General features: G+C 36.5%; 2 protein-coding genes across 2 annotated transcripts in view; one reads left to right on the top strand and one right to left on the bottom strand.

The window, feature by feature from the left end:
• Positions 1–3548: 3548 nt before the first annotated feature.
• DTD2 (D-aminoacyl-tRNA deacylase 2) lies at positions 3549–7699 on the bottom strand. Its single transcript, XM_032238871.1, has 3 exons — positions 7447–7699; positions 5913–5982; positions 3549–4458 (listed from the first exon to the last, which is right to left on the bottom strand). The coding sequence occupies exons 1-3, from the start codon at positions 7555–7557 to the stop codon at positions 4133–4135; spliced, it is 507 nt and encodes a 168-aa protein (XP_032094762.1). The 5' UTR covers positions 7558–7699; the 3' UTR covers positions 3549–4132.
• A 2256-nt stretch (positions 7700–9955) lies between these two features.
• NUBPL (nucleotide binding protein like) overlaps positions 9956–14945 on the top strand; it is a 68160-nt gene continuing 63170 nt past the window's right edge. The window contains exons 1-3 of the mRNA XM_032230504.1: positions 9956–10198; positions 10444–10591; positions 13932–13966. Coding sequence (XP_032086395.1) covers positions 10136–10198; positions 10444–10591; positions 13932–13966 — 246 coding nt within the window. The 5' untranslated portion in view covers positions 9956–10135. The remainder of the gene's footprint in view (positions 10199–10443; positions 10592–13931; positions 13967–14945) is intronic.

Below are 14945 nucleotides of genomic sequence, written 5' to 3' on the forward strand. Positions count from 1 at the left end.
AGTAATCCAGATGACAGGTGACAAGTGTATGAGTTACACGGAATGCCTCTAATTTCAGAAAAGGCAGCAACTGTCGAGAGCTGGTTAAAGGGTGTCTTTGTCACAGCCACCGCCACTTTTCCAGTAAGATCTGTGACCTCCAGAATGACCCAAAGAGCAAGCAAGCAGGGCAATTTTTAAAAATCCGAACTTCATTCACACAAATCCTGGTCTTCTTTGTAGCATGAGTCAATTTTAGAATTGGCAAGGAGACAACGTGAGAATCATATTTATTTCAATTCACTCATTTGAAAGCCAAAAACTATAGAAGTTATACTATTGTACTGAAGACATTAACAAAGAAGACAGAGGTGGAATTTAGGCCCATAATAGGAAGAGGTGAACCATGCTACAATCCAGCATCTATAAATGCCATAATCCTGCCCAAAGTCCTTACAAAAATCTCCAGAATTAAAAAGTGTTTTTTAAGAATTATAATTGCAAAAAGATACAAAAATATAGATTAAAAAAGATGCAGAAAATGGAAAAAGGTGGCGCAGTGGTTAAATGCAGCACTGCAGGCTACTGCTAGAGCAGCAGTTCAGCGGTTCAAATCTCACCGGCTCAGGATTGACTCAGCCTTCCATCCTTCCGAGGTGGGTAAAATGAGGACCCAGATTGTTGGGGGCAATATGCTGACTCTCTGTAAACCGCTTAGAGAGGCCTGAAAGGCCTATGAAGCGGTATATAAGTCTACTGCTATTGCTATAAAAAGATAATGTAGTAATGAAAAATATATAAAGAAGTGACTATCACAAATATAAACAATTTTAGTAATTTATTACCTTCTCTTAGAAGACAATACATTATCTTCTCTATGGGAAGGGAAAATTAATTAAATATGGGAATTAGATATGTAATTAATTAAGTAATTTAATTAAAAATAGAAACACTTAAGTGTTCTTCTCCTTTAATTTTAATATTTAATAAATCCCTAAAGCCTTGTCATTTCAGTCCTTCTCAGCAGAAGTCCATTAAGGATTATCAGAAATAACAAAATATCTATTTTAACATTAATAAACATTGAATAAACCAACTTTGTATTTCTTATTTTTAACAATCTTGATCTTCAAATGTTTTAGAATGTGATTTCTTTTCATTTTTTTTCTTTGTGCTTTCTAACAAAATTCTTCAAAGCTTTAATAAGCCTCTTTTGTTAATCCAATATAGGAAAATTATCCAGGTCACTCTCTTAGTTTGTTATTTGTATGTTCCTTTTAATTAATAAGACACCAGCAGGTTTCCTCTGTAGTCTAGTGTAGCATCTTTTCCCATATCATTCTTGTAGGTTATCATTATTAAATATACTTTAAAATAGATCTCAATGTTGTCAGGCAAAACCTGTTCCTTTTCCAAACCATTTTTAATGCTATCTAAGAAGCAGACACCCTTAAAATTAGGTCCATATCCTTGGTTCAAAAATATATTTCAATATATCCAATGTTAAAATATTTTGCTTCATTCTGTATTAGTAAGTCACATTTAAGTGTTCATCTCCTTTAATTTTAATATTAAGTTCCCTCTAATTCCCTGTAGTGTCCAATCTTCAGTCTCATTCTATCATGCTTTTTAAAAATTAATCCCCCCCCCCCCGGTAAGGTTTATTGTGATAAATTCCAAAATCTTTTCAAATCCAGTTGGACCCTTTTTAAAAAAAATTCCAAATCAAAATTCTAGTTACCCCTTTTCTATTTATTAAAAAAAGTATGTGTGCATACATGAACTTCTGACATTCCTTTTTTTAAACATTTTTTATTTATTTTTGAACAAAGACAAACATAAAAATAAAAACATCTTCCATTACATTGTAGAAAGTGTGTCAGTTGGTTACAGTATTTCCATGCATCTCTTCCATAGTCATCACCTGCTTTTCATATCAAATCGCATATTTTAAATTCACATATATTCATGTATATCACAATTATTATATCTCAAGCTTAATTTGACTATAATTGTTTTTACGTCCTTTTATATATAATATTCAAAATCTAGAATAGGATAGAATAGGATTATATGATAACATTCCATTAAATCATCCTAAAATCATCCAATCACAATACATCTTTATAACATATTCTAGATAGAGCTTTTAAACCTCCTCTCATAATCTCCATGTATTATTTATATAAAATTCCATATTATCAAACTACTATATATGTATTATCATTATTAATCATTATTTAACTATAGCTATTGTCGCTTCATTTTATACATACTACTAGTAAACTAAATTTAGTTTAATTTATATTATACATTTTCATTGCATCAACTTGTATCCCTCCAGCAATAATACAGTCTTATATCTCTTGCCATTTGTAGCATTAATGTTCTAGTTACTTTCTTAATAAATCTTGTATAAACCTCCCCTGGCAACATGCTATTCCTTTCCTATCTCACAAAAGCTTGAAACTCAACATCTGCTCTTTCTATCAGCTTATCTTTGGTTATCACTAGTGTTTTTATCAAGAGAACTTCTGAGATTCCCAACAACTGCTTGGACAAGTCCCTGCAGGTTTTTTTGGGACAAGATTTCAGAAATGGTTTGCCATTGCCTTTTTCCAAGAGAGAATGAGAATGGACTAGCCCAAAGCTGCCTTTCATACCTAAGACAGGAATAGAATTCATGGTCCCCAGCTTTTAGCCTATGCAAGAACAGTCTTCAAAATTGCAAGCACTTGTACTTCTGCCATTCCTTCTAATTTGAGCCTTTCCCCCCCATGAGCACAGCAGAGATGCCCATAAAGCAGCAATTTTGACACAAGTGTGGGAGGTGAGGTGTGTTTTTGGAGCTCTGCAACCACCAGTAAACTGAGAACAGCAGCAGTGTTCTGTTTTTCCTTCAGAGGGAATGGATAGTCCACAGAAAATATGTACAAAGAACCAGGAAAAGAAAGCACAATTTAGAAAGATACAGCAGCTCTATCTACTGGCCATTAAAAGAGAAGTAAAAAAGAAGACATCTCAGAGAAAGGAAATAAAAGTCAGAATAGGCTCTGTAAGAAGAAAATATTGATGTATATATGATGTAGATATAGTATGAATAGAGTAGAAGAAACATTGTGATAGTAATAGAAGATAGGAAAGAGGTAATAGGATAATAGGAAGTATGTGGTGTGTGTGTGTGTATGTATGTATGTATATATATATATATATATATATATATATATATATATATATATATATATATATATATATATATATATGTTATATTTGTGCTGATAAATAAATAAAGGGAGACTAGTATAGATCTATTTCAAGCTATTTAGCTCTCATCAGCTAGCCATACCCTTGCTGGGAATCGAACCTATGCTCTATACATATATATATGTATGATAGAGATAATAGGACTGTGTGTGTGTTGTGTATATGTCTGTGTATGTGTGTAAGTACGAGTTTGGGCAGAAAAGAAACTATATAGGTCCATAATGGCAAACTTATGGCACTTGTGCCAGAGGTGGCATGCAGAGCCTCTCTGTGAGCATGTGTGCCGTTGCCAGTTGCTCTTCAGGTTTCTGACGTGCAGATGTGCTTCGGCCAACTGATCTTTGTGCATGCCGGAGCTCTGGAAACCCGGCTGTTTTTTGGGTTTCCGGTGCTCCAGCACGTGCAAAGACCAGCTGGCCCACACGCATGCGCATGATCATGCATGCACAATTAGGTGGCCGGCATGCGCATAGGTACCGGGCAGTTGGTCTTTGAATTTCCGGAGCTCCGGCATGCACAAAGACAGAAGACCCCACCGGCCAGCTGGTCTTAAAGTTTCTAAGGCTCCAGCGCACACATGCACACTCATCTGTGCATGTATGTGCATTCCGGTTTGGGCACTAGGTGCCAAAAAGTTTTGCCATCACTGATATAGGTTCATAGTTGGCTGAAAAGACTCATGGACCAAAACAGCCTTCTGTTGGAGCCATTTGTTTTCCATGACAGAATTATTGTTTGTTTTGAAAGTATGAGAAAGAAAAAATATGAGATAGTGTAGTTAAAAATAAATATATTAATGTGGACCTAAAGTTACTGGTGGACATTTCTATTTTCTTTGCACAAACATTAGCATCAAGTTAAGGATATTGTTACCTGTAGCACATATGTCTCAAAACTCAATCTGGTGAGTGTAAGGTCCATTTGTATCTATTCTCAATACTTGCCGGTTTCCATATGTGCCATGCTTCACGACTACACCAGCTTCTGTACATCTCACATTAGCAGCCAGTTGTTTTTCACACTGAATCACAAACTGGGAATAGAGTTCTAGTCCAATTTCTTTTTCAATGTTGGCATGATATTGCATTCTTCTTCCTTTCATTTTACCACCCAGTGTGGCTTGTGGTATTACAAGTATGCTGCCTGGCAAATCCAAAATAGACACATATTTGCCATCTTCGCATTCACTTAATTTCACTTTCAGGATTGTATTGACTGTAAAAAATAAGAGGGGAAAATACTTGATTAGCAGGTTCAAACACATCATATATTATCAATAACACATGTTTAAATTATCTTTATTTATTGAACACATTTATTAAACACATTTATTAGTTGTTAGTATGAAAAAAGTCTTAAAAGAACCCGTTTGTGGATCAGTAAACTAACAGGCCCTGCTCACATAGTCTAAAAAGCATGCTGCAAAGTAAAGAAGGGGAGGGGAAAACAAATGAAAACATTCATGCACCAGTTCTTAATGGTCAAATGCAGCAATACTGTATAAATGCAGCACATACTGTACATACAAATGCAGCTCATACTGTATTAATTGAAATGTGAGTCCTATAAAGTTTCCTATACCAGCTCAAATAAAATATTTATCTATATGCTAGTTCCCTCTACTGGCTCCCTGAAGCATTTATTTTTCTACACAGTCTAATGATTAAACTTCTCTCTAAAAGTTTCCATCCAGCAAACAGTAAGTCCCATGACCCTTTTTCAAAAAACTGTAATATTGAGATGTCATTCTCAATATTTATTTACTAGTTGAAGTAAGGTCCAACTAAACTGTTTCTAAGGACTACTTCCTATTTATTTAATTATAAATTAATTAATTCAATTTATTATGTAGGAATTGATTTTGTCAAAACAATAATTAAAAAAACTATAAAAAGATAAACTTGTCTAACTTATGCAGGCTTGGATATAGTGAAAATTGGACTACTCAGGTTTACTGAGTTCTCTGGCACTGGTAAGTATGTTGTGTGCCTATGATTTAGCATCCGTGTTGGTAGCACCTACAAAGTTAACCAAAGGGTGGTTCTGGATGGAAAGCATTTGCTGATACAATATTGAATATAGGGTCTCAGAAGCAACAAAGGATTTTGGCCTTATCTCTACTTTTAGAAGGTGATGTACAGTAATTGTACAGTGCAGCACAGTAAACTGCTGGAAGTAGTTGATGAGATAAGAAAATCTCATCCTGGTCCCATCTGTTTCTTAGTTCTGGTTTTAGTATAGTTTTTAAAAGCTTAATATGTGTAGTTTTAATGTTTTGACTATTTTTTTCTTCTTGTTTTATAACCTGTAAGCAGTTGAGAATCACCTGACAGATGAGCAGCATAAAATTAATAATAAACAAATTAAAAAATAAATAAAATGTTGCTTTTGTGTCACTTCCCTTGTTTATTTCCAAAGCAAAACCTAAAATATATTTTTGTTAAAAAAATAAATTTACATATAAATGATACTTAGGTATAAACATAAATATAAGAATTTTATTAATGTTTGCTGTCTCTATTAACAAGAACTGGACATACTATATGTACAATTGCAATTTAGAAGGAAATGTCTCTTGTGGTTACAGAACAAACTTTTATTTGCACACAAACACAATAAACACTGTTTTTAATCACTAGTTCTAAGAATAATTTATCAGGAAAACCTACCCATTTGGGGAATAATATCTTCACTAGCCCCTTTGAAGAAACATACGTAGATAATAAGACCACGTTGGATCTATATAAAATGACAAAGATATATTGAATTATTAATAAAAGTTAAATAAAGCTTGATTTCTGATTACTGGGCATTCAGGTGTAGGAAGTTATCACCCAGGTCTCTCCCAGAAAAATGAAATATCCTAGGAAATATTGAAAAGGCAGAATATTTATCTGGATGTGAAAAAAAGAAACATGTTTTAAAAGACAGGATAGCTCCCTGTAGCTTCCTGCCCATCCCCACTTTGTCAATGGGCCATTAAGAAGGCTACTTTACATTATAAAGAGTTCTCCCCTTCAGCTCCAGAGTGATGGGATTAAGGCATGATAATATTGGCCCTTTACCCAACTCACCACATGGCATCTGAGAACTCAACTAAACCTGGATTCAAAACACAGCCTAGAGAGTTGCCCTTGCATGGCCTCATGGGAGTCTGACAACCAATCAGAATACAAGCTCAATATCAAAGGCCAGAGGGGGATAAAACCATGGACTCCGCATCTCAGTCCTTCTCTTTTCTCCACCAACATTGAAGCATGGGATCACCTTTTCTGTTCAGGACACAAGCCATGTGGTCCTGTCCACCAATAAACCATCTTTCCAAGTAGTCTCCATGTCTCTAGTGTCTTTTTCCCCACTTGGAGCCAAATGCAGAAGGACATTTCTTTCATCACAGGAAAAATAATTTATTTCAAAATACATTGATAAAATGTTTGTATGACTGTTTTCAATGTTCATGTTAAAAGCAAGTTTCACTTAATACACATTTTTAAAACAAAGGAAACACTCCTTTATGCTAGACTAAATTAGAAGACTTCCCTAATGAAATTTCAAATATTACATTTAGAAATATATTTAAGTGACAAAGTTCTAAATATTTTTATGTTCCAGATGTCCTGAAGACCTGTATCAAATTTTTACACGTATTTTGAAATATATTCAGAATAGACATATGGCTGCTGTTTCTATCAACTGCATAAGAAAAATCGAAAGGTGCCTACGTTTTTTTGAAAATAAATATCATTCAGTGGGTTTAGTACAAGTTGCAGAAGAGACACGTGCAATCTTAAAGCGTTATGTCAGTAGATGTCACACTAGTCAAAGCAAGCGAATTTTCATATGCGGCAAAATCCTTAAACCATTAAATATTTTTTTCAGTGCCGGAAATATTTCTAGTATAATTTAGTTTAGGCACCAGAGGGCAGGCATGTTAATAACCAGATGAAATACTTCCGTATTACGAAAATTCGTTACGGATTACTGCAATAATGCATATTATGAGTTCCTGTTCATTACAGGAAGGCAGATTATATAGAATATGAAAATCTAATCTGCGGTATTGTAGATAGAGATATGAACTCCGGATTTTTGCGGATCTAGGAGACAGGTCTGTAGAGAAGTTGGGACGAGAGTGATACAAGCATACAGCAAAGCGAAGAGAATTTGGCCATTAACCCGCAAGATTTGCAATGCTAATATTACCTCTACCCATCTGGCTTCCGAATCCGGCTCCGCAGGCTTCACTTGCAGCTGCGCGTGCAGACACTGTTGCAATAGCACACGAGCTAGTGGACTCGGGGTTGAGTCAGCCATAAACGCACGCAAACAAACACAGGAACAAGCAACTCAGCGTCCAGTCGTCTTCTCAAACTCCTCCTCCAGTTCCTCCTCTAAGAAGACATAAACTCCTCCCGCTTCTTTTCTTTGTAGTCCATGGCCCTTGACTCTTCGTTGAGAGAGGATTCGTTTCTCTGCCCCCTTCACATAATGTACAAAACCAGAAAGCAGTACAAATCGTCCATTGAAAACAATGGCTGAATTTAGAATTATTTCACAAAACTTGAAAACACAAGAGAATCTATCTGGTTCCTCCTGTTTTGTAAATCAGGTATATTTATGGAAGATTATTAAACTCAACTCTATTTAGTCTCTCTTAAATGTACTGTGACACAGCCAAATTATTGAAAGAGAAAATGGAGACTGCATTTTTATGGACTGGGAGGATTGCAATAAATTTGGGGAAATGAGTGAAGCTGGTTCAAAGACTGGTTTAAAAGGCAGAAAATACCTGGGATACTAGGAATCTGGATGCCTGGTGTGTCATTGGCTGGAGACAGAACAAAGTGTACAGTTCAGGTACAATAAGCAGTGGTGCAGTGGTTAGAACGCAGTACTACAGGCTACTTCTGCTGCCTGCCAGCTGCCTGCAGTTCAATCCTCTACTGTCTCAACCTTGACTAAGCTTTCCATCTTTCTGAGGTTGGTAAAATGAGGATCCAGATTGTTTGGGGCAATATGGTGACTATAAACTGCTTAGAGAAGGCTGTAAAGCACTGTGAAACGGTATATGGATTCAGGTGCTACTGCTATAAGGGGAGATGGGTAACTTGATGATGAGATGAAATAAATAGGTTCTCACTTTGTGATTCTCACTATAGTGTGGAGAGGAAGAAACAAAGCTTAGAGATTGGAAAACATACAAAAAGATGTGGCGGTGGTAGATGCATGCAGAGGATGAATTCTGGGATAAGTAAGTTTTGTCCCAGAAGGAAGACAAGCCTAGAAGAAATAGCTAGAGAAAACAAAAGGAAGACCTAGAGAGTTCTACTGAGTCAGAAGGATTTCTCAGGAATAGAAAAGAAAGAAGGCAAAGCTGTAGGTTGAGTAAAAGATGACTCCTGCATCAAGTAGCTTAAGAAATCGAAAGGGAGATAAAGGTTCCTTGACAGAAGGCTCCCCCCCTGTGTGTTTATTGGCATGCCTACCTCCAATTTGAGCTCAAGAGGGCTAGGTAAATTCCATTCAGAAAGGGAATCAAACCAGTTGGGGAGGTAGATATAGAATGAGGGATGCCCTGTAGTCTCCCCTGCTTAATAGGAAGCTGAAAAAAAGAATTTTGTTTTCTGATAGGAGTCAGGAACCTGACCCAGACTTTTTGGAACTTCATTTTGGACATAGTTTTATCAAACTTTGATCTAGTTACTATGGGGAAAAACAGTGTTAACCAAAGAGCTATGTTTAAATGTCACGTAGAGGGAAATCTGTCGCTTGTGACTCCATCTTTTACATCCAAGCAAAGTAAGGGGCAGCAGGCACTAGTTCCAATCATTTTTTAAATGTATTTCCTTTCTTGAGTAAACTAGCACAACTATGCTAGGTGATTTGCTTTTTGTGTGAGTAGGAAAAGGTGGGATGGATAAAAAAGAACTAAAAACTTTAAAAGGCAATTTAAAAAATGATGCCATGGATGCTATGCTGTTTTAGAGATTAGCAATATTGGGGGTTGACCTCTTGCAGTGTTATTTTAATTATTGATTGGCATTGGGAGCAATCCTGAGGGGCTCATCGCCTAGAAGCACCCAACGCTACTAGCTCCAACCCCGTTGGGGAAAAGTGGTGAAAGTCTATTACTCCGTTTTGAAGAGGTTTGAATGACAGGGGACTCTTCCCTCCATGTCCCTTTAGGACAGGTGCCTTTGTCCTAAAGATGCCTATTGGGCGCTTGGAAGGTTTGCTTTTCCAATTTTCAGAAAATCTGGTGGGGGAAGTCTCCATCCTTACAGCAATGAAGATGCATCCTTTCGCAGCTGTTAATATGTGGTGGGAATAGCTGGAAAAGGTTTTGCCCTCTCAATCTTTAAAAGATTTGAGACCCTTAAGGAAAGAACCCATTAAATCGATGTTTCTCAACCTTGGCACCTTTACGATGTGTGAGCTTTAACTCCTAGAATTCATCAGCCACTATGCTGAGTTGGCAAGATTGAGAAACGTATGAAATATAGCGCAGTGAGCGAAGGAAACGCTGGAAGGGTTTTTACTGTTGCAAGTGCCGTTCTAGCCAATAGAATCTGCTCTATGGTTCCCTGAGATTAAAAAAAAAGAAAAACAAAAGAACCGCTCTAGCTTTATTGTCCCGGAAATGATGTAGCAAGAGCCTGGAAGTGCCTAACAGTTTCTCACGGGGGAACCCTTCCGGCTTGGTTCCCTTCATTTCCTGTAAGACTTAAGGCGAGCACCTCCTTGCAGAATGCAAACTCTATCGTTTTAACTCCTAGCTGTCAGATTCACCTGCGCGGTGAATTGCATAGTATAGTTTCCTTCTCAGAAAACTGTAGGGGAGCTGCTTGAGAATAGCTCCTGTTAATACTGAAGGGGATTTTGAACAAGATAAATGGTTGGCAATCTGTTCTCCGTAAGGCTGCTAAACCTAGTGGCGGCAAATTTGAAAAAAATGGTAGGTTTTTAAGGCGCAGGTCTTTGTCTCGCTCGTTTCGTAAGTGTGATACCTTACTTGCTGTCATATGCAACAGTAATGTAGCAATATTGTGGAATTCTAAGAGGTCCAAGAAGAATAGCAGGCAATTAACTGTGAGATGGGACATGTTTCTAGGTTCCTAATTTTTTCCCCAAATCGGCAAACTGTAATGCATACCGTAGACCAAGCTTTTGAACGTGTACATTCTTGCTTTTTCTTGAAAGTCATCAAATACGAAGGATGGTGTCCTCCAAGACAAGCGTAGCAAGATCATGGCTAGAGGGCTTCCGAAGCAAAAGCCGATTGAAGGAGTTAAGCAAGTGCTGCTTGTAGCTTCTGGTAAAGGGGGCGTTGGAAAGTCCACAACGGCTGGTAAGTCGTTCATATTATATTAGGAATATGATATATGCATAACTGTGTTTCACATTTTAATGTATGTATTCCATTTATTATTACCATTATTACATTTTCCATAACTTGTTTGTGTGTGTAAATGCATACATAACATTCACATACACACATGCATGTATATACATACATGCATGCATATGCACACATATACACATTTACACGCATGCATAATATTCATACACACATATATTCATGCATATACACACATACACATACACATACATGCATACATAACATTCATACACACCCAAGGCAGCAAATGATACAGAAATAGCATTATCAAAAGGAGTAGGTTTTTTTAAAGATTAATTAATATGCTCCTTAAGAAGACCCCCCCCCCCACTACTTTGTCTTCTCTAACTTGCCTTATTTCCTGGCCTAAAGATTAGGAAGGAAACAGAGATGTAGGGTCAGATTGCATATAAATAGCATCCTGGTTGAAAATAATTAACTGTTTCTTCTTACCCCCTCCAGTAAGTTTTGGAATGTTGCTTTCCAAGCAGCATCCATGGAATAGGGTAAGAAAACTATACAGAGCTTGAAGTCTGGAAGTTTTTTCAGCCCTTTTATGAACGGTGCCATAGGGGGCCTTAAGGTGGTGTATATGTGTGTGCATGTATTTTTCATTCCAGAGATTAATCAGAGCGGAGGCATATAACTTTGTTGTGTATGGAGTTTATGTATGTCTGAGAGTCTGACAGAAATGAATACATGTATTTTGTGTCTGTGCATGGGGAAGGTGTTGGTTCTTTTCTTGTGTTGCATTTGTGTCTATGTGTTCATAGGAAAGCATATGGAGCATATGTTCTGCTTTGTGTCATGTGTTCAGTAAGGAAAAGAGGACTCTCTACTTTCCACCATCTTTCCCTTAGGGATGAATTGGGGAAATATTTTCAGGAATGTTTTTCTCTGCGAGACATCTGGATAAGATGAAGAACCGAAGATAGCTCTGCTTTTAATGGAGCTGACCACAGCAGAATGAATAGCTAGCAAGTAGACTGAGCCTTTGTAATTTCTCTTCAGACAAGGGAGGACTTGAGATTGCCCACAAATGCTCCAGACAGTTTCACCTGGCGAGGAGTCACAAGACAGCATTCTCCAGTTGGTTAGAGCTCTGGAAGATGAGGAAATCGCCATCTGGTTCAAACCATGCTTGGCGTTTTAAAAGGACACTTAAGTTCTCCTACTTCCTTTTCTAATCAATTGTTTGTTAACTGCTTTTTCAGCAATTAGGAATATTTAGATCAACATGCTTTAAAGTATCCAATAATTTCCTTCAATCTCAGCAAAAGAAGTTTTAACTATAAGTGCAGATAGTGCTTGATTTATGACCAAAATAAGGACTGAAATTCAGTCACTAAGTGATACACTTGTTAGGGAAGTCATGATGTGGCTGGCTCTGATTTTATGACATTTTTACAGTGGTTGCTAAATAAATGAATAACATAATTAAATGAGTAACATAATTATTAAGTGAATCATGCTCTCATGGAACAAATCCAGCTTCCCTCAATTTTTTTTGCTTGTTGGAAGCTGGATAGGAAGGTCACAAATCACAATCATGTGACTGCAAGATGCCTCAATTATCATAAATGCAAGCCTGTGGCCAAGTGCCCAAATTGCGATACCTGACTGTGAGGATGGTTGAATGTCATCACTTCAAGGACAGGTTGTAAGTTACTTTTTCCTAGGTTGTCATAACTTTGAATTGTCATTAAATGGTTGTAAGTCAAGGGCTACCTATATAAGAACTGAATAACAGTTCTTTTCAAATAAACCAGAAAAGGGTGATTAAAATGTTGATTTTAGAAAGTTAAAGAATTTGGAAATAAGAATTTGGAATTAATGACAATTCCAAAATTATAATTTTCTGTAGGAGAATGCTTTTGTTTTGGATTATATACCATATTTTTCGGAGATTAAGACGCATCTTCCCCCCCCCCCCAAAGAGATTGAGACTGACCTGAAAGTGGATTCAAAAATGATAGGTTACAAAAATGACCCAGAAAAAGATATTACAATGGACATACAAAAGAAACCAGCTGATATCTTAATAATTGAAAGGCATATACAAATAATAAGAAATGACCTGGATAATTGTCCTATAGGATTTATAGAAAAGACTTGTTAAACTTTGAAGAATTTTGTGAGAAGTGTATGAGAAGAAGAGGAGTGCTTGGAGGCAGAATCAAGAGAGGAATCAGTCTGGAGTCATTATGTTTCCACAACCATCCCAAATCTAGCTCCCCCCTTGAATTCCATTAATTCTTATCCAGCGTCAATTTAGTGCTAACCATTAGTTGACTATTAGATTTGTGTGTATTGGCTTGAGCAATAAATCTTAACTGGAACTTAAAATGTGATTCTGATTCTTTGCACTTGACAGAAGTGACAAATAAAAAGTTCTAGGATATTATGTAAGAGGCTAAAGATTGAAAATTTTAAAGAAAGGAATGAAAAGTTGGTTTATTTGATCAAGGTTAGAATAGATATGTTGTCTCTGGTAATGGACTTTTGCTGACATCAGAATTAAAACGACTGGATATTTTACAGATAAGACATGGGATATGGTATTGAAGGGATCATTTATTGCATTTTAAGAGAGTGTGATAAGTTACTAAAATTGTTTATATGAAGGGGAAGTCAGTTTATACATTTCCTTTTCTTTATATTTTATTTTATTTTCTTTTCTTTTTGCAGCTTTTTTTTAGTTTGTGCTGGTTTTTAATGTTGTAAATTGTATTTTTTTAAAAAAATGATTTGTTAAATAAAGAAATACTTTTCTCTGCCACTTGTAGATGGATTTAACCAATTTTCTAATCAGATTTTTGGGGGGGTTCTTCTCCCCACCCACACCAAATTTGGTCCCTTTCTGTTGCCAGAGACTTACAGTATTCTGCTAATGGACAGACAAGCAAAGTCCAAAGCTCATTTCCATAATTTCTTTTTAACATTCCAGGCTTATAGCTAATTCAGTCTACTGTTTTATTGCCAGGACGTCCTTTTTTCTCAGTTATTGCTCCAGCCTTACAAGATAGACTCCCCTAGAATTAATATTCACACCATCATCTGTCTTAACTTTTGGAGAGGTATCCTAACTTAAAATGTGCAGATTATGGTTTCCAAGGTATTATTTCCAGCATTCTTGTCTATGGATTACAATAACTACAATTCAGTTATTCATTGTCCAGATTTTTTTTTTAAATTATAGCTCAGCAATATAGACATATTCCTTCTATTAATTGAAGTTTGGTGTTAACACTGCAAGAATTTTGATAAATCCTTTTTCTTCCTTTTTCAGTAAATGTAGCCCTTGCATTGGCAGCAAATGAACCGGTAAGTGACCACTGAAGATTTGTTTCTGGTATTAATAGACATATTACTAACTTCTCTTTAGGAATAGTTTTAAACCAGTTGCAATGCTGTGATTTCAATAGGTGGCTTTGGATAATAAAGGTTAAATTCTTTTCCCTTCCAGGATTCTTTAAATAAGAATATTGAAGAAAATGTGAAAATTATTATTTGTAATTGCAACCTGAATATTGCACAATACTATGAAGCACTGCACTAAATAAATAAAATGTATTCTTAGAATTAAGATTTGATTTTACAATTTGATGCATGCATATATTCCCTTGTAAAGAATCATAGACTAGGAAGGAACCCAATCCAAGCCCCTGCCCAAGACAGGAATCCTTGTAATATCTCAGACAAATTGTTGTCCTATCTTTTCTTGAAAACCTTCCAGTAATGGAGCACTCACAGCTCCAGGAGGCAAGATGTTCCACTGCTTAATAGTTCTTGCTGTCAGGAAATTCCTCATTTCCAGGCTGGATCTCCCTCTGATGAGCTTCCAAGCACTGCTCCTTGTCCTATCCTCGGGTGTTTTATGGAGAAAAATGGATTCCTCTTCCTTGTGCCAGTCCTTCAAGTATTGGAAGACTGCTATCATGCCTTCCTTCAGTCTTCTCTTTGTTAAGCTAAACATAGCTAGTTCCTTTAGCTGTTCATCTTTGTTGTTGTTCTCTGTACTCTTTCTATCATTCATTATCATTCATTTAATGAATTTATAGGCCGCCCAATCCCGAAGGACTCCGGGCGGCTTACAACAATACATTTAAAAATAGAAAAGTTAAAAACACAGAAATATAGATTTTAAAAAAAGCCACAACATACACCCAGTCTAATCGAGGCTGGACCTAAGTCATGAGTTCAACAGACCGGGGCCTGCCGAAATAGCCAGGTCTTAATAGCCTTTCGGAAGGCCATGAGAGTGGGTAGGGTCCGGATCTCTGGGGGCAGTTTATTCCAGAGG

Source organism: Thamnophis elegans, chromosome 1 (genome assembly GCF_009769535.1).
Source record: "Thamnophis elegans isolate rThaEle1 chromosome 1, rThaEle1.pri, whole genome shotgun sequence".
Lineage (NCBI taxonomy): Eukaryota > Metazoa > Chordata > Lepidosauria > Squamata > Colubridae > Thamnophis > Thamnophis elegans.

What these genes read in the sequence shown, in the direction of transcription:
- DTD2 (XM_032238871.1), bottom strand. Translation starts at nt 7,557, where the DNA reads ATGGCTGACTCAACCCCGAGTCCACTAGCTCGTGTGCTATTGCAACAG. An exon ending in CGGAAGCCAGATGGGTAGAG is followed by an intron (nt 5,983 to 7,446) that starts GTAATATTAGCA and finishes CATTTTATATAG; the next exon opens with ATCCAACGTGGTCTTATTAT. An exon ending in AGATATTATTCCCCAAATGG is followed by an intron (nt 4,459 to 5,912) that starts GTAGGTTTTCCT and finishes TATTTTTTACAG; the next exon opens with TCAATACAATCCTGAAAGTG.